General features: G+C 47.0%; 1 protein-coding gene across 3 annotated transcripts in view; it reads right to left on the bottom strand.

The window, feature by feature from the left end:
* Positions 1-15,753: 15,753 nt before the first annotated feature.
* PTDSS1 (phosphatidylserine synthase 1) overlaps positions 15,754-27,378 on the bottom strand; it is a 64,897-nt gene continuing 53,272 nt past the window's right edge. For 2 of the 3 annotated variants that reach the window (XM_022584756.3, XM_089898877.1), the window contains 3 exons: positions 19,534-19,602; positions 18,702-18,771; positions 15,754-16,862 (listed from right to left, as the gene is read on the bottom strand). In XM_022584756.3, coding sequence (XP_022440464.1) covers positions 16,753-16,862; positions 18,702-18,771; positions 19,534-19,602 — 249 coding nt within the window. In that variant the 3' untranslated portion in view covers positions 15,754-16,752. The remainder of the gene's footprint in view (positions 16,863-18,701; positions 18,772-19,533; positions 19,603-27,378) is intronic. The other variant, XM_089898878.1, reaches the window with a different exon arrangement.

A 27,378-nucleotide genomic window follows, 5' to 3' on the forward strand; every position in this document is an offset into this window, starting at 1 on the left:
TTGCTTATTTCCAGTTGATTCCTCTTTCCCCCCATCATGAATATTGCAAAAACTAGGGTAACAGACTCAAGTAGGCTTTGGAGCATGATAACCAAGAACACTGTTTAGGAGAAAACATTTTTAAATAAGTATGTACAGGAAGAACCAATTCATCCCTAAGGCTCTTACTGTGTAGTCAGAAAACATCTATTTAAGTATTAAGTAGGTTTATGTTCACTCTGACAGCAACAACAAAAATAATATCTATTTATTATACACTTAACTGTTTTTCTAAAGAATTAGAATATTCTATTCATTTGCTCTCATAAAGCTATTATTACAAGAGAGTAACTTGCCCAAGGTCACATGGCCAAGAAGTAGAGCCAAGATTTGAACACATGCCTGTGTGAGTCCAAAGTGTGAGGGCGTGGTCATCAGACCATCATAGACCTCTCTTACTAGTTCATCAACATTTATTAAGTTCCCAATAAGGAAAAATCCCTGAGCTAGGCTGTAATGAGGCCACAAAATAAGAGAGAAAGAACCCATACATAGGGAATGGTCAAAGAATAATTTTTTAAAAGTACCCATAGTATCTATTCAATATATATGAATGGGAGTTGAATATATATGAGTTGTCTACCTATGGAAGAGAACAATAAACAGACTAGCTGAGAATCTGAATCATGGAATCGCAGAGCTGGAAGGCATCTGGGAGTCATCCAATCTCATCTCCCACCCAAAGCAGAGATCTCTTCTATAGAATCTATGGTAGTTCCATGGCCAACCTAAAGGTAGCCAAGCTAATATCTTTGTTTTCTAGCTTTTGCTTATTATGAAGTTCCTACTTTTCATCAGCCAATACCTCCCTTTGGGGAATTCTCCCATTGGTTCAGTTTTTCCGTTGGATCTATATCAAATGTCACCTTTCTAAATGCTATGATTGCCCTTCTTCACATGGAGAAAGAGAAGAGAAGCATGAATTGACCACCTACTCTGCTCCAGGACCACCACAATAACCCCACTAAATGGAGAAGATGATTTCTTATCTAAGGGCTCTGAAGCTAAGGTGTTGAGAAACTTGTCCAAGGTCACACAGCCCAGAAGTACTAGAGCAGAGATCTGAGCACAGACTTATCTCTTTTATACTATACTACACTGTCTCCTGAAGTCAGTTATCAACATGTCCCTTATCTTCTCTTCTACAGACTATCTAAATAGCCCTGGTTTCTGCAGAATTTCCTCCTCCGGGCACATGTTCTCCAGAATTCTCCTGATGTTCGTCATTCCTTGAACAGTCTCCAATCTGTCAATGTACCTCTCAAAATGGAATATAAGACCAGAATACAATTTCCAGTGTGGCCAAACCACCTTGGCTGACTTGTTTGCCTTCCAGGCCATCGTACATGCCCAGGGTGACTTTGGAAGCATGGTAGCCCTATCACACATTTGGTCTGGGCTGGTCTTAATGTAGCTGCAACCCCAGATCTTTATCATATGAGCCAGTTTCAAGTCAGAGTTCATCTATCCTTTATTTATACTATTGATTCTAACAAGTCTCAGTAAGATTCTGTTGGATTCCTTTCTTGGTTTTAAGACAATATTTCAGTGTGTTATATAGCATATTAACTGCCTCTCTCCCTTTAGGGTATCTGAAAAACTTAAAAGTAGGTCTTCCATGTTGTGATAAAATGTTGAACATTCCAGGAGACAGGGCAGAACCTTGAGATATTACATTAGAGACCCCCCATAGGTGACTATTAATCAGTTAATTAAATGCTCTTTAGGTACAGTTGTCTACCTAGCTCTGATTCCAACAACCTATTTTTTAAACCCACATTTCTCTACCTCCTTCACAGTTGATATGATAAAAAACTTAGCAAATTACCTTGCTGAAATTTGTCTAAAACCTTCTTTTCCAAGTGTGTTTTGTGGATCACTTGCTCATTGTGATAATGTTAAATATGTTCTTCAGTGCAGGACTTCTCAGAGCCTTTAATGAGTTAATGTTCACTGTAACTCTCAGAAAAGAACTATAATAGCATAACTGGGTTTCAAAAAGCTGAGGTGGGTATTTTTAAAATTTTTAATTCTTTTTTAGCTTAGGTGGGGTTTATGCTCTGAAATTTGCTCATTTGTGATATTCCCTGGATCTCCCAATCTGGTAATCCTGTGAAAAAAGGACACATTAGCCTTGCATGGCTTGTTTAGTGAACCTCTGCTAATACCCAGTGATTAATGCTTTCTTCTGTAAGTATGGACACAGACCACCTTTAATAACCTGTTCCAGAACTTTACCGTGCATTAATACCAAGCTTGTTGATCTGCAGTTTTCAAAAATCTACCTCTATCCTCCTGTTTTAATGATACTTTCTTGTTTCTCTGGGCTTAACACACAAGGCTGTGAAATTCAGCACCATGATATTTACATGACATTTACCTAGAGATGACATTTTTAACACAGGTGGCATCTTGGGCTTCAATTCCCTCCCACCAATACATATTCTGCCTTTTCCAAGTTGAATATCATTCTGTTGATGAAGACTATATAAATGAAATATAAATCACTCAGCCTCATGGTCAAGGCAGATTCCTAACTGACCCTACCTCAGACTTTCATGCTTCCCATTGACTTCCTGGATCTCAGCTAATTCGTATCATTTCCTTCTAAACCTAGCTGGACCATCTATCACTTCATTCAAGTCTTTCCTGACTAACCACATCTCTCCCTCCCTTTATTTCTTTGTCATGCATGTATTGACTTGTCCTGTTTTCTCTATCATATGTTCATTAAAGAATTCATTCATCTGGGGACTTCCCTGGCGGTTCAGTGGTTAAGACTTTGCCTTCCAATGCAGGGGGTGTGGGTTCGATCCCTGGTGGGAGAGCTAGGATCCCACATGCCTTGGAGCCAAAAAACCAAAACATAAAACAGAAGCAATATTGTAACAAATTCAATAACGACTTTAAAACATGGTCCACATCAAAAAATCTTAAAAAAAAAATTCATTCATCCAAAAAACATTTGCTGAGTACCTGTTGTGCTAGGTGTTAGATATCTGAGAGTGGACAAACCAAAAATGGTCTGGAAGTTAATAACTTGGCAGGGAAGACAGCTGTTGAGCAGGAACTAACAGTTACAAATGGAGATGGATGGTGCTATGGAGGGGATAATCTAGGTTGGGTGTTGACGAAGGTCCTCGTATCGAAGTGATGTTCTAATTGAGAATGAAAGGACATGGATGAATTTACTAGAGGAATAGTCGGGGACGGGATGTGATGGGGAAAACCCTTGATGAATATTCAAGTAATGAAAATAGGTCAGAATGGCTGAAGTAAAGAGATTGGTGGCGGGGGGGTGGGGGGCCAGGCAGTGCACAGGAGGGCCTGAACTTGACTTATGAGCCAAAATAAAGAGTAAAGAGAAATCACAGAAGGACCTGCAGCAGGAAGAATCATCTGACTGAACTTTTTCCAGACAGTGGACGCCATTCTTTTGCTTTCCCTTCTTGTCCTATGTGTGGCTTTCAAAAGCGCTCCCCACCTTCATTTGAAAAATTGCTCTCAGAACATTCTAAACACCTCAGATCACCCCAGGCTTTGGCCACTCTGGATACTCTACTTTTACGGGGTGTTGTCACCCTTTTAGAAGCATCCTTGGCTACGAGCACTCTATTTTTGTATGTGCCCTTTAAAATTCTGAACCTGTTAGTCAGTGATAGAAGGTATCAGGGAGTGAAGCTGGATTCTGAAGGTGAGAAATGTGCAGTGACGGGGCAGGGAAAAAAAAGTTTGGTAGAAAGGACAAATCCCCTAAATGCTTGAAGCCTGAGCAGCTGCACAAGCCACACAGGTTCGTCTTCTTCCTTGGTACTTGTGTACTGGGGCAGGAACGTCGCAGCAGGGATCTAGAGACAGCCTGATCCCTGGCTGTGGTACAGCCAGCTGTGTGACCCTAGCCAAGTTGCTTCACTACTCTGGGCCTTGGTGTCTTTCTTTTTTCTCTATGTTTTTTCTAAATTGTGGTAAAATACACATAAAATTTACCATCTGGATCATTATCTAAGCGTACAGTTCAGTGGTTTAAAATACACTCATTGGGATTTCTCCAGCGGTTAAGACTCCGTGCTTCCAGTGCAGGGGGCTTGGGTTCTACCTCTGGTCAGGGAACTAAGATCCCGCCTGCTGCGTGGTGCGGCCATAATGGATCAAGTACACTCAAAATGTTGTGTTACTTTCACCACCATTCGTTCACCTCCATAACTCTTTCCATCTTGTAAGACTGAATTTCTGCATCCATTAAACTCTCCATTTTCCCCTTTCCCTCAGCCCTTGGCAACCACTGTTCCACTCTCTGTCTCTGTGACTTTTTGTCTACTCTAAGTATCTCATGTAAGTGGAATCATACAGTATTTGTCCTTTTGTGACAGGCTTATTTCATTCAGCATAATGTCCTCAAGATTCATCCATGTTGAACGTATGGACACCAAGGGGGGAAAGCGGCGGGCGGAGGTGGTGGTGGTGGGTTGAACTGGGAGATTGGGACTGACATGCATACACTAATATGTATAAAATAGATAACTAATAAGAACCTGCTGTATAAAAAATAAATAAAATTAAAAAATTAAAAAAAAAAGATTCATCCATGTTGTAGCATATTGCAGGACTCCTTCGTTTTAAGGCCGAATAATATTCCATTGTATGCATACCAAGATTTTGCTAATCCGCTCATCTGTCAGCAGACGCTTGTGTTGCTTCCGTGTTTTAGCTATTGTGAATAGTGCTGCTGTGAACATGGATGTACAAATATCTCTTCGAGTCTGCTTTCCATTCCTTTGGATGTATACCCAGAAGTGTAATTCCTGGATCATGTGGTCATTCTATTTTCACTGTCTTGAGGATCCTCCGTACTGTTTTCCAGCAGCTGCACCATTTTACATTCCCACCAACAGTGCACAAGGGTTGCAATTTCTTCACTTCCCAGCAACACTTGTTAGTTTCTGTTCTGTTTTTATTTTGGGGATAGCAGCCATCCGGATGGGTGTGAGGGGGACCTTGGTACCTTGACCTGTGAACTGTAGGGGTACAACCATAGGCTGCCCCTGAGCCCCTTCTCCAAATGTCTGTTTCCTCTATCTGTGTGTGTGTGTTACAACATGAAAGTTATGTCATGCGGGCTCTGTCATCCAGCCCACAGCCTCCTCCTTGAACAGTTTGCGAGTCAGAAGCTGGACTGAAGAAACAACATCTGGGAGCAAATCTCTTTAGATTGGAGAGGAGGTGAAAATGTGCTATTCTGGGTCATTTCCTCAGCCATCTTTTAATACAGCCCAGTCTTTTGGTTTCCATTAGCAGAAGGGCTCTGCTGGCTGATCATGGGATTGTAATTTTGCAGAATGAAGGTTGCCCTCTCCCTGCAGCCGGGTGAGTGATTCATTTTTGGCTCAGTTAACCCCAGAGAGAAGTCAGATTCACGTAGACACTTGCTCAGAGAAGGTGCATTCTCCACATGGGGGTGGCTTTCTTGAGGAAACATAGTTTCAAAAAACACATAAGTGCTTTATTCAGGGGATAAAACACTTTACTCAATGGTCTGTCATTGCCTGTTTGGAAAGCTTGTGGTGAGCAGATGCCAGGGGGAAGAACATTTGTGTTCAAAAGCAAAAATAATTCCCCAAACTAAACTGGTCCCAGCAGGATAAAGTTAGCTGGTTGAAAGATAATTATTTCAATTTGGGGAGAGCCACCAATGGAAGTGTGTTTTCTCTGGGGCTCTTTCTTCATTAAAGCAGTCACCAGGCCTTGCAAGATACAGAAGGAAGGACATCTTTCCTAGACACACAGCAGATGCAGCTCCTGGCAGTCCAGACCCTGTGGCTCCGGAAAGAACCCCCGTGAACACCACTGTCACCATCTGAGAACCAGAGGGGCTGTCAGGAAGGAAGCAACATATATGGGAGCAGGAACTCCTCTGTATATTGGCAGATCTTGACTAGGCAGATCCAGGCAGCTCCTTATGGGGAAAGAAGCACAGAGCTGGGATGGGGGCCTGCTTCTGCAACCTGGCAAGGCACCCACTTGTAATATGCTCTATTTGCAAGCTGTTCCCAGCAGGAGGGGACAGAGCTGCAGAGAGGGCAGGAGAAGGGCCGAGAGCTCCACGCTTTCCTTTTGGAGCATTGCTCATGGGAATCTCCTGGATGGACTAAGTTGGCCCTGGCGGTGATGGATGCTGAGGCCCCAAAGGAAGACTCATCACGAGGGAAAGAGGAGCCTGGCTGGTGAACTGGGCTCCAGGGGCACAAGAGTTGGGCCTGGGGCAGGCTGTATTTGAGACTTGAATATCTAGTAGACTCCCTGTCCCTGGCACAGTCTCCTGCTCTGAGAGTGACTTTCAGGCATGGTGCCACCTGGCTGCCCAAGCAGGGACACTGCTACTATGGGGTGGGGACTGACAAAGCGTCATGGCCGAGTGGACAATTGTTCATCACCCTGCCAGGCAGAGCACCTGAGTCAGAGTGCTCCAGGGTTGATAGGACTGCCCAGTTCTTGGACTCAGTTCATGGAACAAATCTGTAATGTTCTTGGAGAGTTTGGATGGGGTGGAGAAAAGCCTCAGGGGGAAAGGCTACGCTTCCTGCTGATAATGGCATCTTGCAGTTTGAGCGATGAATGGCAAGAATCCGAGATGTGGTTTATTTGAACCTGCAGCAGGTGAATCGCAATTCGTTCAGTTTCCCGTGGAGGCAGATTCACTGCAAAGTTAGTGACACTTAACGCTTTTGAGTCCCCTTTCACTTGGCCTCTTCCAAGCCTCTGGGAGGTAGCCTAGCAGTGGGGCCATATGGCATTTGCTTTTTAAAAAATCAAATTTCAAGAGTAAGAGCTTTTTATATTATTTTTTCTTCAAAAGGACCTCTACAAATTTGAACCCCAAATGGAGGGCCCCACAAAACTTGGATGAATCAAGAACCAAGGAAGAAAATCAGAGCATTTTTGGGAACCTTGCAATATCAAAACGGGTGCTGGGCAGGAGAGTGGATGCCTTTGGAACCTGTCCCAGCCCTTGTGCTGAGAATCAAGAAGTGGTCCCTAGTCATCGCCTTCAAAGGAAAGCTGTCCTAAGAAACTTGAAAACAAGGTATTTTCTGATTAACACTCCAAAGGGGCTCTGCCAATTTCCACTGCTGGTGGAAGTTTAAGAGAAAAAAAAAGTAAGCAAGACAGCCCTCTGAAATGCCGGGGTGTGGGCCCAATGCACACAGGTAAAAGCACAGGCTGAAGAAGTAGAGGCAGGTCTGTCACGCCTTCAGGGAAATGCAAATTTAAACAACAAGATACCACTAAATACCTATTAGAATGGCCAAAATCCAGAACACCGACACCACCAAATGCTGGCAAGGATGTGGAGCAACAGGAACTCTCATTCTTTGTTGGTGGGAATGCAAAATGGTACAGCCACTTTGGGAGCCAGTTTGGTGGTTTCTTACAAAACTGAATACACTCTTACCATATGACGTAGCAACTGCACTGCTTGGTATTTACCCAAAGGAGTTGAAAATGTATGCCTACACAAAAACCTGCACACAAATGTTTATAGCAGCTTTATTCATAATCGCCAAAACTTGGAAGCAACCAAGATGTCCTCTGGTAAGTGAGTGGATAAACAAACTGGTCCATCGAGACAACAGAATATTATTCAGCACTAAAAATAAATAAGCATGAAGGAGTCTTAAATGCATATTACCAAGTGGAAGGAGCCAATCTGAGAAGGCTACATACTGAATGATTCCAACGATATGACATTCTGGAAAAGGCAGAACTATGGAGACGGTAGAAAGTTCAGTTGTTGCCTGAAATTCTGGGGTGGGGGGGGGCAGGGATGAAAAGGCAGAGCCCAAAGGATTTTTAGGACAGTGAAAATACTCTGTATGATACTAAAATGGTAGATATTTGTCAATTATACATCTGTCTAAACCCATACAGTGTACAATACCAAGCGTGAACTGTAAGGTAAACTGTGGACTCTGGGTGATAACGATGCATCAATGCAGGTTTTCAACTGTAACAAATGTCCCACTCTGGTGGCGGATCTGATAATGGGGGAGGCTCTGCATGAGTAGGGGCAGGGGCTATGAGAGAACTCTCTGTATATTCTGCTCAATTTTTCAGTGAACCAAAAACTCCTCTTAAAAGAAAAAACTCTTTAAAGATAAAGAGGGGGAATTCCCTGGTGGTCCAGTGGTTAAGACTCCACGCTTCCACTGCAGGACTGCAGGGGACATGGGTTTGATCCCTGGTCGGGGAACTAAGATCCCGCATGCTGCACAGCCTGGCTAAATATAAATAAATGTCATGAGATGGACAACGGTATCATTAAAAAAAATAAAAATAAAGAGTGGAGAAAGCAGGACTTAACCGCAGGCCAACGTGCAACTGGGCCGAAGGACTCCATGCAGGATTCCCGTGGAACCAGAGGGAAGTGGAACAGCCGCCCACACCTCGTGTCCATCCTGGAAGGGGTGGTCCTTGGCCTCTGTCCCACAGCCCCACTCACTCACGTGCTCATTCAGAGCATTTACTGAGCACCTGCTCTGGCCTGGGTGTTGGGGATGAACACTGCTAGGAACCTGGGCTGAGTCCAGGAGACCTGAGACAGAACTGCCACTCAGAGGTGGACACAGCACACAGGGAAGGAGCACGTCCATGCACATCAGGGATCAGGGGACTTTCACAGAGCACAGTGTCTGAGCTGAGATTTTTCAGGACGATGAAACTTACCAGGCAGAATGCCAGGGGCAGACGTTCCAGGCGTGTCACAGATGCTGTGGAGCCTCAAAATGTGGTGTACTTGGTGGGCCATGGAGATGGTGGGCGGGGGTCCCATAGTGCTATCAGTGCGGGGTGGAGGGCACGAGGGGGTGCAGAGGGTGAGCAGGAGCTGATGCTGGACACATGGCTGAGTCGGACCTTGCTGATCCGTGAGATGCCAAGGAGTGTGGGCTCAAGCCCGCAACTCCTTGCTCATCAGGTACCAGCCCCGCTGCTTCTCTCTGTAACGGCTCTCCAGTCTGTCCTCCAGTAAGGATCTCACGAGGGACGGATCAGATGATCCAGGGAAAGCACCACGCACGGTGTCCAGCACATAGCGTTAGTTTTTACTATTAATTATTTTGCCACGTAGGGCAAAAACACTACCTGCGAGTCACATTAGAGTCTCAACAGAAGAGCAGTTGGGTGATGCCAACACACTAAATATCAAGAAATTTATTTGGAAAAACTAAACATTCTTTCCCCCTCTCTCAGTCTGAGCGGCTGCTCATTAAAGGATGTTTTTTTAAACAAGATACAACTAACTGTTTGCAATGATTTTTAAAAGAGATCGGGTGCATTCAGGGTGGTATGGCTGTGGTGCAATGATTTTTTAAAAACCAAGGGTCAGAATAGGACAGGTGGGAAAGATTGGGGCAATGAGTCCAGTGTATGATGTGGCCTTCTGTTTTTGTCCTTGGGCCACTCTATTATACCCATCTGGGGTAGATTTCACGGCACTGGCCATCTCTGCAGCAGCGTACCAGAAGGTGTATGTATGCCCTTGTTCTAAACTAAAATGGCAATTCTGCTGTTCACGGCGATGTTATCTGAAAAACCAGTGGCAATACAAGTTGATTTACAGGCCAGCAATCACATTTCGGAGCATTCGCTACTCAAGGACTCCAATTTTCATTTCCCTTTATAATTTTAATTTACAAACCTTGGTCTAAATATAAGCCTGGCTGTATTAGTCAGGGTTCTCCAGAGAAACAGAACCAACAGGAGATACACACACACACACACACACACACACACACACACACACACATACATCTATACATATGAGGAGGGCTATTATAGGAATTGTCTTTCACAGCTATGGAGGCCTAGAAGTCCCACAACCTGCTGTCTGCAAGCTAGAGAACCAAGAGAGCGGGCGCTGTGATTCAGTCCAAGTCCAAAGGCTTAACTGTGTGTGTGTAGTGGGGCAAAGGGGGAGTTTAAGTCCTAGTCTGAGTTTTGAAAGCTGAGAACCGGGGGCAACAACGTCCAAGAGGAGAAGAGGGATGTCTCAGATCAAGCAGAGAGAGAACAGATTCACCCTTCCTCTGCATTTTTGTTCTATTCAGGCCCTCAATAGATTGGATGAGGCCTGCCCACACTGGGGAGGGCAATCTGCTTTACTCTGTCTACTGACTCAAATGCCGATCTCTTTCGGAGACACCCTCACCGACACATCCGTAAATAATGCTTTACTAGCTGTTTGGACATCCCTTAGTCCAGTCAAGTTGACACATAAAATTACCCATCAGTTGACGTGTACATATTCTATAGCCATCACCGCCGGGCTTATCTTCACCTTCTCTTGAAATTGCTTAGATGTACATACACAGAACCTTCTGGCAGAGACACGATTTTGAGGAAGGGACCTGCAGCTGAGGTTATCCTGACAGTCAAAACGTACACAACATGCACTCAGAGATTTCTGAGAACCTTGGCCCTCTCCTCCACGCCCTACGTGTGGTCTGGCTAGTCCCATGCTGAAGCCAAGCCTGGCATTTTGTGAATCAAATGTGGTCCAAAGAAAATGACAGGAAGACATGAAGGTGAGCGTGGGAGTGAATAGGTGCTTGTAAGCCTTTATATTTCTGTGGGTGGACACGCCTGTGATCTCAAGCATCATGTTCTCACGCACCCTCCTCTGCTGTCAGCACACTTCCTGACCACACGAAGAAAAACACAAACACATCAATTTTAATAGATGCTCTGGCAGACTTGGGCCGTTCTCACAGTAGCTTGGGACCCTGGGTGTTTTTGCAGCTTTCAGCCATCATTTTGAACTGGGACGAGGTTGGGTTTAAGGGCAAAAATGCTGAAGACCGGCAGAATGATCTCAGGTACTGGATCCTGTGGTCAGAGCAGGGCAGCAGGAATTCACCCGGTGACCAGTGGCTCCTTCAAGCCTCAGAGGAGGAAGGAGCTGCTTCTGCCCTGCGCGTGAAGTCTAAGCCTGGCGCTGACCCACCCCAGGAATGAAAATTCAAACCCGGCCGCCGTTTGGTCTTCAGGATGAGTTTGCAGCTGTTACCACTGTTTGCAGAAAGTAGAAGTAAGAAGTCTGTTCCCAGTGAGTGAGCAGACCTTGGCTGCTAAGAGGGACAGGAAGAGAATTTCAAAACATCTTACAGAAAGAAACCTCCTCCTGGAAAGCCAAAATTGGGGGTGGGGTTTGCTAAGTGCCAACACCAGGGGTTGGTTTGTGGCAGAGCGACCAGACTGGCAGGCTGATGACTGTGGAGGTATCACTGTCACTGTCACCTATAGTCCTATCCCTCTCTGTGAAGAGAGGCATTTCAATCCTGGGCCAACGAGTCATCAGAAAATGCTATTTCTCATTTTGGAAAAAACCACTCTAACCCAGTGGGATATTTCACTGTTATCTGTTCTCCTTATAAATATGGTGATGGTGGCAGGGGGGAACGCAGGCCCTTAGAAATTAAAGCCATATGGATACCACATTTAAAGAAAAAAACACAAAACACAACAACCCAGGCCGTTACATTATTGCTGACCATAGGAATTCAGTATTTATAATTTACATTCTTTCCCATACTTTGCTGTTTTTCACAAGTGAAGAGCAGAGGTTTATGGCCTCGCCGGATCGTAAATCAGATTCCTGAGGGTAGAGGGAGCTGCTACGGGCAGAAGGAATTGCCCTCTGACAGTTTGCAGAATGCACCAAAACATCAGGAAAAGAACCCAAATGGAGAGAGATGGGACCCTGCTTCAAGGAGCGTGAGACACCAGTTATTCCTTCCACCAAGCGTGCAACCAGCTGAAATCACACCAAGGATGGCCTGGAGGTTTGGCCATCGCTACAAAGCGAGCACCAGGGGTAGGGGAGGCAAAGGCGTGGGCGCCCCCAGGGGCTCCTCATAAGCCATTTGTCGAGGATGTCTGGGAGCAAGGAAGGGGGACAGATGGAGGCTCGGGTCCGGTAATGGGGCTTAAGACATGTGCCCAAGAATTAAGACAAGGAGCCTGGAGTCGGAGAAAGAGCATAAGTCTCTGGGTTGATCTGACGCCCCCTAGTGGCTGTGTACTCTTGGGTCAAGTTCTCAAGCCTCATGACCCAGGAAAACAGGGATTGACAGCAAACTCACAGGACTGAAGAACACACATACGTCACAGGGGTGTGTGTGTGGGGGGGCGTCACAGGGACCCCCTTCCCCTGGAATTAGAAGTGCTGCTCTGGCACTTGGCTCTCCAGCAAAGCCAGCTGAGTGCTACGGTGGCCACTAGGGAGACTCGAGGGAAGGAGGGGTTTCCAAGAGCCCCATCCAGAGGTCTGGCGAAGGATCCCAGTCCTTCAAATGCCTTTGGAAGATCTGTTAGCGGTGGCCCTAGTGAACTCATCCCCTTGCTCTTGGCCTGGATTTCACACAGTCTAAGAGAAGGTAGAGGATTCTCAACATTTTGAAACCTGGGGATCCTCATAAGCCTTTCCCAGGTTGCATCCATAAAATACCTAATCAGCCCGTGAATATGTAGTTGGATTGATGAGACCGAGTCAGGCAAGTGAGAACAAGAAGGTTTACAGTCCAGATTTTCCAGTATGGATTGTAACATAAATCCTGCCTGCAATTTGACACTGTAATTAAGGCTATAATATGTATACTTCAGACATGAGGATGCAATATTTTAGGTCTTGGGTCTCAGGTTTATCTACTTTTCTTTTAAAGGCAAACAAACCTTATTTCCTGTGTTGTAAAGCCACACGAGTCCCCTTTACTCAGCGTCCAGAAAAGGGGTACACGGGAACACTGGTATCTGAGGCCCTGGGGAGACCGTGTGGAGGCCAGGCACATCGGAGCAAACCTTCCTGCCATTTGGGGCATATGGGTGCCCACAACTTGCAGCCCCTTGGAGAACGTTTTCAGAGCATTCCAGTAACAAAACAAGCAAACAAAGTTAACACCTGGGGCACAGGAGGTTCAAGCATGAGCCCAGAATGGCTAAGGAGGTTGGGTGGTTGGTTGCCATCAGCTGGGAAAGCAAAACTCTCAGGCAAATTCTATTTTCTGAATGATGTTTCTGTCCTCACTGGGTTTATGAGAAGGGGATGGAAGAAAGGTAACGTCAAGGTAGACAAAATTGCAGATGAATTTCTCAAAGGGATTAAAGGCGACCTTTAGTAAACATAGGTGACAAGGAAAATTTTACATTTCAGCATTCCCACACACTAAAAAAACAAAAACCAAAAATATACACATCCAACTATTTTCCCCCTTCTTTGGTAGACATTAAAAATAATTCCTCTAAATTCACAGAAGACAGCAAAATAAAAAAGCTGTAGGTATTTATTGCATCAAAGGTAATATCAGAGTTAAATTAAAAAAATTTGTAACCTTCACCTGTGATAGTCCTAGCATCGGGTTTAGGATAAAATGTGATAAAGTGAAATGTTGTAAAAATCTATTATGGGCTAGCAACCAGACTCTGAAGCCCATTGGTCGTGGCCATTACTAATGCTGAAACTCACAAAGAACCAAATCTCAAATATAACCCTTGCAATGCACATGCACAGTGAAGGCAAGAGATGCACCTGTAATGAAACACTGATGAACAGAAGTCTTGGTTCTCCTCACATCTTGATTTCAATCATAAAAGTGGGAAATACATTGAGGATTTTCAATTACCTACCTGGGGGATACCTGGTTTTCATAGCAATAAGAACTCCGTAAGTGAAGCCCACCTGGTGAACACGCGGGTAACCCTACGCATAATTAAAAGAGCACAGAGCACACAAATGAATCCCCCCTGTTTAAAGTGCTCACTTCCTCTGGTTTCCAATGGTTAAATTTTTTCTCTTCCACCCTGCATTTAGCTCCCCCCGTAAGGGCCTGAGTAACTGCACTATTATCAACAAATAAGGCAACCCAAGGGTCCAATTCCACAAGGAGACCCCTGACAAAAAGAGGTATCACTTAGAGATGATGCAGAGCGGCTTCAGAGGGGAGACCAATAGGGCTGAACCTGATGGATTTGGTAAAGAATTTTATTTCTCCTAGGTGAGTACTTTACTCATGAGCTCACTACAGAAGCAGTCATGGTGAAAATAAGACTGGCATTTATAGGATGTCTTTTATCATCAAAATGCTTAAAACAGGTCAATGAAGTGTCCTAGCATTGCTATGGGAGCAGTTTGGCCAAGGCTTTTACAAATGGTGAAAACAGACACAAGAAAAGCAGGGAAAGGCCACGGAAAGACCAAGAATGACAAAAAAGAAAAAGTACTCAACACTTCATGCCGTGATACGTACAGAGAAACATACGTAAAGAATTCTGCGCGTATTACGTCCAAAACAATGGTGCCTTTCTAGAGGGCAGTTTGTAAATGGCAAATGTGAGATCACTTGCAACCAAATCGTTTCTGACACTAAATGACAACTCTGATTAAAGGGATTAAAGGCGATCTTTAGTAAACATAGGTGACAAGGAAAATTTTACATTTCATCAATGTGAAGCCCATTTGCATAGAAATGAGTGGAAAAAGTAGACCAAACCCAGCAGCACAGTTTCTAGGAGGAAATGGCAGCCGTGGATCTGGCTGGTCAAGGAAAGCACTAGTTTTGGAAACACCGTAGTCAAGAGCTCTTACTGAAAGGGAAAAAAAAAAAGATTAAACTCAAAGAAAGGACACGGAAAGCAGCTGAGGACTTTCCCGGCCGTTCCGTACAAAGCCACTGAGGAAAGACTGTCTCACATGCATTCTGCTTTCACGTGACCCAAGGAAATCCAAGTCATCGCAGGTGGGCAGGTGCCTCTCCTAGGCCGGCCTTGGAGAAGGAAACGTCTTCTTCAGCTGCACCCGGCTATCGATCAGAGGAGAGTTAAAGCGCCAGAAAACGAACTTGGAGACACTCAGGGAGGTGGCCCAGCACGAGGAAGTGGAGTTGAGGCCGGCGACGTACACGATGTCCGTGCTGCACAGACGTGCTCAGAGAAGCAAAACGAAACAAACTCACCTACTTTCAAAGTCAAACAAATTTTACATTGTACCTCTGTTTAAGAAAGGCCTCTCTGATGGGGGATAAAAGAGCGCGGGGGTCTATGGGACAAGCACCTCTTTGCCTCTCTTCAGGACTATCACGGGAAGGATGGGGCCGCTGCTGGGACCGCAGGGCCGGCACAACCCGGCGCACCAGCCCGGTGACTGGCGACGCTTCTCTGCTGTCAATGAGCACAGCAGGTGATCCTCGCTTTGTGTGACTCATTTAACCCCTTCACCCTGGGATTCTTTTGCAGGCAAAGAAAAACATGACACTTCTGTGGGTAAAGACTTCCTTAAAGGGGGAAAAGACATCGAAACCTTTGTGCTCTGTGAAATGAGGGAACAAAAGGGTGGCTTGCAGCAAGTTTATATCTGTAGGAAAATCAACTGGGTACCGGCCACTTGCTAGAGAAAAAAATCCAGCTTGGTTGATGTAACCATTACCCTAGTAAGAAAACAATGACTATCTTGTTCATTTCCTCTTGATCACTTGGGAAGGTTAGGAAAAGGGACATATGTGTCTGTAAGCCCTCTAAAGTACACATTTTCTTCTCTTTTCTTCTCACTACGCGAAACACATACACATTCTTATTATCCTAAAGTCACTTGAAAAATACGGTGATTGCTTACAAATAGTGGAAAATACCAATAAGAGGCAAAGAAATGAGCACTTTACAGAGACAGAATTTGATGGGCTTTAACGTGAACCGTTTTATTTAAAACAGGGATCCATCCGAGGTGGTGAACTATCAGGGTCAATGTTCTAGAGCATGGCACGGATGGATGAAAGGGAATACTCACCAGCACCTCACACGGGACTAAAAGACAATGTCAGCAACACACCACGGAAGGAAAACAAACAAAATGGAAAAGGCACCTGGGGGGGAGGGGCTGCGGTGAGCACTGCCTCTCGGCAGGTCCACGCCTGTGCACTGTGGATAAGTCTGGACAAGCGACATTGGAAAGGGAACAAAAAGGTTCCGATCTGAAGCCCAGGATCCTACGTGGGTAGCTAACCTTTCCTCAGCCTGGTTTCCACCCACCGCTGTGTAGTTTCAGGTCCTAAAAAGGGGAGAAGGCTGCTAAAGTGTAACACAAACTCTCCCCCCCCCTTTTTTTCTCTAGGAAAAGAAAGAGAAACCTCCCCCAATTCAACCTCAGAGGTGGCTTCTGAAGGCTTGTAAGCATCCTGACATAAAAAATAAGAAACAACAAAATAAAAGACAGGTAAGTGGCCTGGACTTAAACCAGTCAGTCAAACGGAAAGGCAGATTCAGAAAAATAAAACCTGGTGACCAGTCCGTCAGCTGTCTGGTTGGCGCCCTGCCTGACTGAAGATGTTTAAACTGCATCCACAACACACGCACGCAAGCACAGAACTGCTTCTGGCAACTGAGTAAATAGCTACCCTCTCCTTTGAGCACGGTCCTGCTACCGGTGACCACGTGCCAAGTGCTGAAGTTACAAGAGACACCCGAGTGGCGAAGGACGCCCAGCAGTGGTCTGCCCCGTGTGGCCGGGTCTGTGGGCAACAAGACTTATGCTCTCAAATAATGACCCCTCCCAGCCCCCACTCCTTCCCGTTCACGCTATGCGTTTCGACCTCCCCGCAGGGAGGTCCAGCCGATTCCGTCCCCTCCCGGTTTGAGGCACTCCCTGGAACATCTTTGATTAACCAGGGTCCTTCATTTCTTTCCAACTCCGTTGGTGACTTTTGACTTGGAATGTCGATTCCTTCTTCTGGAAGAATGGCTCTCGTTGTTGCCTGGATGCTTGGGTGGGCCATCTTCAGAACCTGGCCAAAGGAATCGGGACACACCGTCACCGTGGGCTGTGGGCTCCCGGCTCGGGGCTTCTGAAGCCTCTGATTCTGGTTCTCCCTGCCCGGGCCGCCCCACCGCTCCTCCACTGGTCCTTGTGCGCCATCTAGTGGCCTCGTTAATGAATCAAGGCACAGAAGCCCCGGCACTGAGCTAGCACAGCCGGGGCCAGGGTGTGCAAGCCATGGCTCCACAAAGACAGGAGCGTCCTGAGGATGTTTACGTTCACACCGTAGGGCGGATCGTGGTCATGGTGATGGGGACCAGAAGTGAGAGCACAAATAACATCGAAGCACAAAGGAGGGACAATTAAAACAAACCACATGGGTGTCGAGTCTACCTTAGCAATCAAAGGACGCATCAACTAGTTGTCCACACCTTGACCTGCTACACACCATTGTTTCTAAATCCCTAAATGGGAATGGATTCTTGACTTGGCAAAAATCAAAGATATTACATGCCCTCAATGGTTTGATCTGGAAGCCACCTTTACAAATCTGCTGCTCATGACAGGCAGCCCCGGAGCCATACACTGAAGATGCCACATGCCCTCAAGAAGCTCACGGTCTGCTGGGATGGTGTCGTCTGTCACGCTCTATCATTTGTGTGGGAGCTTAGAGAAAGACGTCTACATTGGCTGAGTGCTGGGCAATCATCAGGCATCAGCCAGGTGGAGGGTGGAGCCAGGGCAGTGGTGGGGTGAGGGTGGGCATTCCGGGTAGGGGTGTGTAAGGCCTGGAGGGTCATCGGAACTTTCTGGCATTAGGCTGGCTCTGCCCTCGGGCTGAGAACATGGAAAACCTCTGGCTTAGCAGCTAAGCCAAAAGGTTCTCTGCTCCAGGGCTCAGATTTTTTTTTTTAAGCTGTCTACCTTTCATTTAAATATATCTCTACCATTGCTTGTTTCTTTTAGTCTTTTCAGTGGAGAACCCGGAATTGCCATGGACTGATCTCTAGGATGGTTCTGAATAAGGGAGCCCAGGGGAACCCCTGTGCCTACCTCCATCAGCATTCCATAATAGGTTGCTGATTCAGGAGAAATCATCTCAGGGTGACCAGCACTCGGTGGTGTTTTCCCCAGGGACAGCTGTGATCAGCTTCACCCCAAAAGAACTCAGGAGAGCAACTGCCTCAGCAGTGTTTTCCCCTCCCTTGTCCCCGCTTCTCTGAGCAATTCTGTGGGTTAAAATTCATGGTCTCTGACATTCAGTTCTCTTCCTTCAGTCAAGCCCACAATCAGCTCATAACTGACATGGAATTACTATCCAGTGGAGCCTCCTCTGGGTCATTGTTCTACGAGTCAAATTCTTTAAGATAACCAGGTGGCCTCAAATCTTTCCAAAATGCTCCTTGGAGAGAGGCCAGTGGGAGATCCCTGACTACACTGTTGAGATCCCTCTCATGCTGGCCCATCTCTTGAATGAACACGATTAAGTCGATCCACCTCTTCGGAAAGGTTTCTCCTCCTGGCACACAACTCTTCCTAATGCTTTTCACTCACAGTGAAAGCCAAGAGGAGGAACATCCCCATCAGGATGCTTGAGACAGTGGGATCTTGTTACGTTTTCCTGTCTCAGAAAAGGCAGAACCACGTGGCACCTCTTCTTACGAAGCAAGTTTCTTGAGCAGAACCTGTGAGCACTTTGCATGTTTCTTAGTGAGTAACAGGAGACATGCGATGAGTAGGTTTGAGACCCTTCAGGGCATATATTTATCAACATTCGGAAGATAAATACTGATGCTAAATCCCTTTACTGGGCCTTGGGAGGGAGAGGACCCAGGAGCGTTTTTAACAATGAGCAAGAGAGAGATACCTTTTGTACCTTTCCTGTGAGGCCAGGAGATGTCAGGGCTGTAGGTGCCATCTTCACACTCTGAGTAGGTCTAGGGAGAGAGGCAGGCTTAGTGGTGGAATTTCAAGTGCTCCCGGGAGGAGGGAGACCAGCAAACAAGCGAGGCTGCTCAACCCTGGCCTCTCCCGGGCTGGGGGTCCCCACCAGCAAGTGCAGGATCACCTCACGCTTATGCTCTCAGCTATAAGATCAAGGCTATATCCCAGGTGATGCAGATTACATCTTCTAGGAAGCGCCTTTAGCGCCTTAGACTAAAAGTATGAATAAAGGATGAAAGCTGTTATTTTTACTTAAAAATAATTACAGTTGACAAGACTGCTACAGCATTTTAAGCCCACTCACATCTATCCTCTACCTTAATCTTCACCTACTATGAAGTGGGCAGGGCAGGAGTTTCCAGATGGGAGCCCCAGGCTGGGATACAGGTAGAGGCCTGGACAGAGTGAAAAACCTAGCTTTTCAAAAACTGCTCTGGGGCTTGCCATGCAATTAAAAAAAAAAAAAAAATATATATATATATATATATATATATATAAACAAATAATTAAGCTTTAACCCCCTTAAGAAATGAGGATAAAAGTCCTGACCTATTGAATAGGGCAGTCACAAGTAAGGATGGCAACTGATAGGAAGTGAATTCTGAACTGGCTATGTTTCTAAAGCAGGGAGGCTGACACCCGGCTCTCACTGTGCCATACATGCCACATCCTCACGTGAATGTGGTCTGGGCTAAAGCGCTAAGCAGGACGTGGTTAGTTTAAATAAAAGGCCATCTCCACCTTCCCTTCTATACCTTTTCTCGGTGACCATAGTGCTCTGCATACCAAACCATGCCGTACAGACACAGGAAGGTAGTGAAAGCCTGGAAGAGAAAAACAAGCACAAAACCATTTTATAAGTGAGGGTGCACAAAAAAATGCCATTTCCCGGAACTTCAGGGTTTCAATGGGAATTCATACACGATGGCTCGATGCATTTCTGCCTTCTCTCCCGGGATGCCGGTTACAGAATGGCTGGATGCAGCAGAGGTGAACCCCGGGGGGCAGCACCCCTAAAGCTTTCGGCAAGAAGAGTTCCGATGAGGCCACAGTTACCACTGTGACTCCACTGTCAGAGTGAAGATCATTTCTAGATGTGGGATCAGGTGGGATGCATTTTCTGAACAGCTTTGCAGGTTCTGCCTAAGAAGACGTATAGGACTCCACATTGTATTTCTTTTTTTTCTTTTTGGCCTGATTTTCACAGCCTATCCTCTGCACCCTGCCGCCCATCACTGGAAAGAGTTAAAAGGACTTAGCTTGGGCTTCCCTGGTGGCGCAGTGTTTGAGAGTCTGCCTGCCGATGCAGGGGACACGGGTTTGTGCCCCGGTCTGGGAGGATCCCACATGTTGCGGAGCAGCTGGGCCCGTGAGCCATGGCCGCTGAGCCTGCGCGTCTGGAGCCTGTGCTCCGCAGCGGGAGAGGCCACAACAGTGAGAGGCCCGTGTACCACAACAAACAAACAAACAAAAAAAAAACGACTTAGCTTGTCAGCTTCTGAGGGGAAGAGGATTTCTGAATGAAAAAGCAGTTTCATTCAGTCTGGGGTCACAGTGGTGCCGGAGGGCATTGAGGACACACACCCACGTGTAGGTGGCAGACCCCAGCAGGGCACCGCTGCCCTGGGCTTGGCGCTGCTTTTTAGTCTCAGTGGCCCGGCTCTGACCCCAGCTCTGGTTGCTTTTGTTTTTCTCAGTTAAGTAGATAGGAAACTAAAGCGAAAATAAAAATGTCTTGTGAGCCCTGGTGTGAAAAGAGAAGGGCGTGGTCCACGGGTACCCAGAGGCCAGGATCACCTCCGCTTCCCCCCCATGTGTGCCCCACTGGCCCCCCTGCACCCTAAATTATACTCTAATTTAAGGAAAAAAATAGCACCTAAGAATCCAAAGTTTAAAAATGTGTCAAAAAACTACAAGTCGGGGAAAACTTCCTGGCTGTTTGGACTAAGCAGTGTGTTGGGCCAGGTCCTCCGGCCAGGCCTCCCCTTCCCCTCGCGACTGTAAGTGGATCACCAAAACCCAACCAAACCAAACTGCCCGTCCTGCCATGACATTTCTTCAGAATTCCTTGATTTAGGAACCCACTGACAGTGAATTCTCTTCAAGGATTCCTAACCTCCATCTCTTCCACTGCATTTCCTCTTGGGGACCTGTCACCTTGACCCAGTCATGGGAACAGTTGTGAATTCATGATGGACTCTTCCCTTCTTGAATAATTTTAATTCTTTCTAAGAATCATAACTTTAGATCTAGAGGCATTGCCTCAGAGATCGTTCATTTCAATTCCCCTCATTTCACAGCAGAGGAATGAAGGCTCAGAGGCGACTGCCTTCTCAAAAGACACACAGCTAGAGTGTGGCAAGACTGAAGCCAGAACACAGGTCTCTTTATATCCCTGGATCACATTTCAGGGATGGCTATCGAGATAAATACTGATTTTATGTCTACACATCTTTATATCTCTATTGATCTGTCCACTCATCCATTCCTGGAGGAAGCAAAACATCATGGGAAGAGCCAGTCCCATCCCATCCCTCTGCACAGCCCACAGCCTGGAGGGTAGAGCCAAGACTGCAGGGAAGGCTGGGCTGTGCGTTCTCATCACGGCAGCTTGTAGTCCAGCCCCGGCCCAGTTCCTCAGGTCAGTGATGTTCACTGAGTGTCTGCTGGGCGCACAGAGTCACCTTAAGTCTCAAGAAAGAAAGGAGTCCAAGCGCTCCAGCTGGCCATTCTCCTTCTACATCAGTGAAGTGTGAATAGCAGCATGGTGGAGAGGTAACATGAAATATAAGAAGACCCACTAGTTCATTTTATATTAAATCCATATACAAACTGGTATAAATTAGGAATTTTTTTTAAAAAGCTCATATCCCCCCATGAAAAAATTACGCAATGAATGAATATATTCAAATTACAGAATGAAAACTACTTCTAATCTTTAACATATTCCAGTACTTGTTCAGATTTCTAATATACAACCACCATTGAACGTACGATTTTCACGGCATGGCAAGAGTGGGAAGACTAGAGCATCCGCAGTGTGTAAACCTATGTATATGTCAGCTCCTTGACAAAGAGCAGAACAGGTCGGCCTAGGTTTCACAGGGAGGGCAGGGAGGACAGGTTCCACCTCCATGGACCAGTCAGTGGCTGCGGCGGGGGTGGGGAGTGGGGGCAGCGCCGCGCCGCTAGACCATGGGAGCAGTCAGGGCTGGGCTGACTGTCACTGTGCAACCCGCCCACCAGAGGGCAGGCGTGTGGGGCTCTTCCTCTTCGTCCCCCAGCTTCCTCCCTTCCCCTGGGAGGGCAGGCGGGCAGCTGGGGCTGCTCCAGCAGCAGACAGCTGAGCAGAGGTGGCTTTGCAGCGGGGCAGGCAAACACTGGCAGGTGCTGGGAGACAGATGCTTATCATCACGATCGCCATGCAAAGGGCCTGCCGCAGCTGCCAAGTTTACCACTTCACCTGGGTACAAGAGGCCCCTTTTTATACACTTGTCCCAGGAGACAAAAGCTTGTAATTTATGGGTTTGCAATCACACCTGTGGAAATCTAGGCACGTACCCACTTAAAATGTCAAGGCCTGGATTTAAAATGACAGTTGTACGGATTTTGTTTAAATAAAAGGAAGAAAGAAAGAAAAACGTGAGGGCTGAGAGCCAAGGCAGCACACACACCCCCGGTGTGGCTTCCACGCTATGGTAAGGTGTGCTCAAATTCACCCAGACTGATCAGACAACTGGTGCTGGGGCAGCTTATTAACCAGCATATGGGAGCTTTACTTCCACACTGATCTCAAATTCCGTGTACGTTCTCCTACCGGGCAAGGCGAATAATTGGGGCCTTTGTTTCTCTTAGTGTGGAGGCCTGTGTAACGCAACGCTCTCTTACTCGATAATGTTTGCCTCACTCCTAAGATTGAGAGCAATCTTGATCTCTAGTAAAGGCCATGATTATAAAAACGTGCCAGGACCTTATTTCCACTCTTTTTCTCTAACTGGTAAATGTGCAAGGCAGTGGGGACCCCTAATCATCCCAGCCAAAGGCCTCTTTTCAGGCCAGGTCCCCCTGCATGGCACTCATCACTGCTAACACCAACTGGGGGATTCTGCTTATCTTCAAAGTCCTCTTTCCTGTGGCTGTTTCTTGCCCTTGGCCTGGCCTCTAAAATGTGGCTGCTCCCCAGACGCCATTCTCAGCCAGCTTCTCCTTCCCACACTATGTTCCCCGACTCTTACCGACCCAACGGCTCCAACCATACCCTACAAACAGGTGCCTCCCACCTCTTTCACCTCCAGCGCCGACCGAGTCTTTCCAGTGCTACTGGACAGACCAGAATTTCCAATGACACAAGACACCTTCACCTGTAAAATCTAAGGGTCCCTCACACCTAACTCATCTCCTTTCGAGGGGCTTCTCTGATATCCTCCAACCTGTTACTAGCACCAAAAGCCACCAGTGGCACAAACAGGAAAGCCTGGAGTTGCCCTCCCCAGCTCTCAGAAGAGGACAGCGTCTACCGAGTTGGGCTCTGGAGCTCTCAGATCCAGCCCTTTCTCTGCATCTTCAAGGCCGCTGCCTTGGATAGGTTCTCACTGAGGTCCCTCCAACACCCTCAGGCTCAACCCTTCTCCAATCCGCCCCCCGCCATACTCTCCCACCCTCCAGTTGCCCCATGAGACAGTCATTCCTCTGAAAAACCTTCGAATCTCCAACCAAGACACACAGAGCCCATCCTACGCAGACGACCCCCTCTGCCTCCAACTCGCTCTCCTTCTTGCTCCCCAAACAGGTCGCCGTCCTCTTGTGACGCTGGCACGGGCATGGCTTTGAGTCTTTGGACGTGCTTGTCTCTCAACCTGCCTCGGTGTGTCACGGTCTTTGTCCCTTGACCTCAGTCTCTTCTCCTCCCTGCGTGTGCCGAGTGCTTCCTGTGCTAGCGTCCGTGGGGACAAAAGGACAATGGAACCTTATTCTTTGTGAGCAGGAAGTGCCACGTGGAGGAGACCGATATAAATACCCCAAATTACATCACACTGGGGCTAGAACTAAAAGAAACATGTACCAAATGCGACTGGTCCCCCGAGGAAGGGTTGTCTAGTCTGCCTCGCAGGTGAGAGCGTATTGCATGCAGGACACGGATTTAAGTTTGGTCTTGGCATTAAGATTCACCAGGTAGAGAACGCAGGGAAAAGCACTCAGATCGGGCAGAGGAAGCCTCCTGGGTGAAGGCAAGACAAGTCGGGAAGGATGGTGGGTTGAGGTAACTAGGAATAGTTTGGCGGAGCCCGAGCACAGGGTACAGGGGGTGGGTGTGGTGAACGATCCAGAGAATGACGGCCCTAAACACACAAGCAGGACTTCCTATTTCAGCTGGTAGGTCTGTGGCGGGGATGCGGCTTCCTTCTTGCTGTTTCTGTCTACACAGAGGGAGCTTCCCTGGTATAACACTCCTGCTTTCCCTCACCCCTTGCCCCTTCCCCAGGGAGGCAAGTATCTTAACGGGGTAGGGAATAACAGATAAGGAAGCTGGGCGTCTCCCTTCTTTCCCTCTGGGTGCGAGGCCACCAGCGCAATGTGGGGGGCCTGCTTCCTGGGGCTGCAGAGGAAGCGTGTCTGCTTCTGGGGTTCACTAATCCGAAGCCCCTTGCTGGCACGCACCTGAAGCTGATACTGAAAAATGTGGACTCTCAGTAGTAAAGCTGCCGTTCTGTCTCCATAGCCGTCGTCCATCCTGACTATCTCTAATTGCTCTGAACCTGGTGGGGGGAAATGCTGTACTGTTAGACCCTCTAGGCCCCAACGATAGGGAAAATGATTCTACGCAGGGCAAAGGGGTCCCGATCGGAATTATGGAAGATCACTCTGGCAGCAGTGTAGGGAATGGAGGTGAAGGGCAGAATGGAGAAAATGGGTGTCTAGAGGGCAGAGGCAGTGGGAACAGAGAGGAGGGGATGGAGCTGGGCCACCCGGGTGAATGAATAGAGCCGGAGGGCTGACATGGGGGCTGACAGAGGAGAGGAAGCAGCCGCCTGGGTCTTAGGCTGGGGCACCTGAGGGATGGGGGAGCCGTTCACTGTGATCCTTTGTGATCCTGAGCACACATCACCTCCAGGAGCTTCACCCCAGCTTGTCTGCTGCTCTCTCTAGGGCTCCTCTGGCTCCGTGCACACACATCTTTCTTTTTGTTTTTTGCACACCTTTATTGGTGTATAATTGCTTTACAATGGTGTGCTAGTTTCTGCTTTATAAAAAAGTGAATATAACAAAGTGTATCAGCTATACATATGCATATATCCACATATCTCGTCCCTCTTGCGTCTCCCTCCCACCCTCCCTATCCCACCCCTCTAGATGGTCACAAAGCACCGAGCTGATCTCCCTGTGCTATGCTTCTGCTTCCCACTAGCTATCCATTTCACATTTGGTAGCGTATATATGTCCATGCCACTCTCTCACTTCATCCCAGCGTACCCTCTCCCCTCCCTGTGTCCTCAAGTCTGTTCTCTACGTCTGCATCTTTATTCCCTGTCACTAGGTACATCAGTACTGCTTTTTTTAATTCCACATATACGTGTGAGCATATGGTGTTTGTTTTTCTCCTTCTGACTTACCTCACTCTATATGACAGATTCTAGGTCCATCTACCTCACTACAACCCAAACATCTTTTATGATATTTGCAATATAAGTAGTTTGCATGTGTAATTCCCACGTGGACTTGGAGATCCTCCGAAGGGGGACACCTGTGGAGGGGGAGCAGGAAATCTCCAGCCAGACTATCTGGGTTTGAGTCCTGGCTCTGCCACATGCTACCTGTGTGACCTTAGGTAAGTTAGTGAACCTCTCTGCGCCTTTATCTATAAAAGAGGGATAATAAAGTACCTCCCCTCAAAGCGTAAAGATCAAATATGCAATTCATGAAAAGTGCTTCAAACAGTGTCTGGCACCTAGTGAGCATGAATAAATCTTCACTATCACCTAGCTGTGTGGCTCCAGCACCAGGGCAGCTCTAACAAGAACGTGGCAACATGACAGACTTATAAGGGACTATGCTAAGTGATACAGAGACTGAGAAATGGGTCATGTCCTCAAAATAAGTTACTGTCACACAGACACCAAGGCAGATCAAAACTCACCAATGTAAGGAGGTATATGCTAAGTGTCTAATCAGTAAAACAGAGTGAAAGTCTCTAAAACTTAGAGAGAGACTGGAGGAGCCCCACCGGCTGGGTGACCAGGGATCGCTCCTTGGACACGCCCTTGGGGAGACCTTTCTGGCTGCTGATGCCCCAGGGGGAGGCCCACAGTGGGCCGTTGTGAGGAGGGCCTTTGGCCCACGTCCCAGGAGTCCCGCCTGCCTCAACCTCCCTGTGGTCCCAGCGGCGCCAGGTGAGGGCTGCACCCACACCTGCCCACTGCCATGAGTCACGCTACAATTCACAGAGCTGGGGTGCCCACGCCAGACAGAAATGTGAGGAGCGCATGGTGAGATCTCCTGGCCCATCTGACACACTGCCCCAACCAATCTTTATATCTAGTCACACTGCAACAGAAAAAATACTTCTGAGCGTTAATTCCGGAGCCTGAGTACAAAGGAGATCATTATTCCCTTTCATTGTTCAAGATAAAACAGGATAGAACAGGCTCAAGGTGCCCTGGCACAGTTAGGATTTCTAGCAAGTAACCCTAAAAATAGACACCACAAAAGGCAATAAGAAACACTTTAAAAATGCAGAGTTTAGGGGCTTCCCTGGTGGCGCAGTGGTTGAGAGTCCGCCTGCCGATGCAGGGGACACGGGTTCGTGCCCCGGTCCGGGAAGATCCCACATGCCGCAGAGCGGCTGGGCCCGTGAGCCATGGCCGCTGAGCCTGTGCGTCCGGAGCCTGTGCTCCGCAACGGGAGAGGCCACAGCAGTGAGAGGCCCGCGTACCACACACACAAAAAAAGAAATACAGAGCTTAGTTTTGCTCCCCGCCCCCCACCAATTAGACTTGAATCTGATTAAGCCTCTACATCCAGCTACCGATTTACAGAAAGTACAGAGGACAAAGAAATCTGTTAAGTTACAGTAAGGATGGAGTCAGTAAAACCAGACTGAGGGAAAATCTAGAAGACAAAAGAGCTTGTTTCTTCAATGTAAAGGAGAGAGCTAGAGACAGAGGGAAAACTGTAGATTAAAAGAGACCTTTTATTAAAAGGCATGCCAACCAATTGCAATCAGTGGGTGTTGACTCAAATAAACTGCTAAAAAATACAAAATGTAAGGAAACATTAGAAATGTGAACGTTGATTAGCTATTTGACAGTATGAAGGAATTAACTTTTTCAGGTGTGATAATGGTACGGTGGTTGCACCAACCAAAAAGCATTCTTATCTTCCTTAGAGATACGCCCTGAAATAGTAAAGTGGGTCTGCTTCAAAGTAACCCAGGGTTGGGGATAGTGAGTATGGAATATAAGGACATAAGACTGCCCATGGGTTGATAATTGCTGAAACTGGATGATGGGTGCATGAGGGGTGAGCGACCCCCTATCTACTTCCACATATGTTTGAAATTTTCTATGATCATTAAAAAAAAAAAAAGCCCGAGTTAATTTTCT

This window comes from Delphinapterus leucas, chromosome 17, assembly GCF_059928025.1.
Source record: "Delphinapterus leucas isolate spDelLeu-1000000601 "Yukka" chromosome 17, BTC_Dleu_Yukka2, whole genome shotgun sequence".
NCBI lineage: Eukaryota > Metazoa > Chordata > Mammalia > Artiodactyla > Monodontidae > Delphinapterus > Delphinapterus leucas.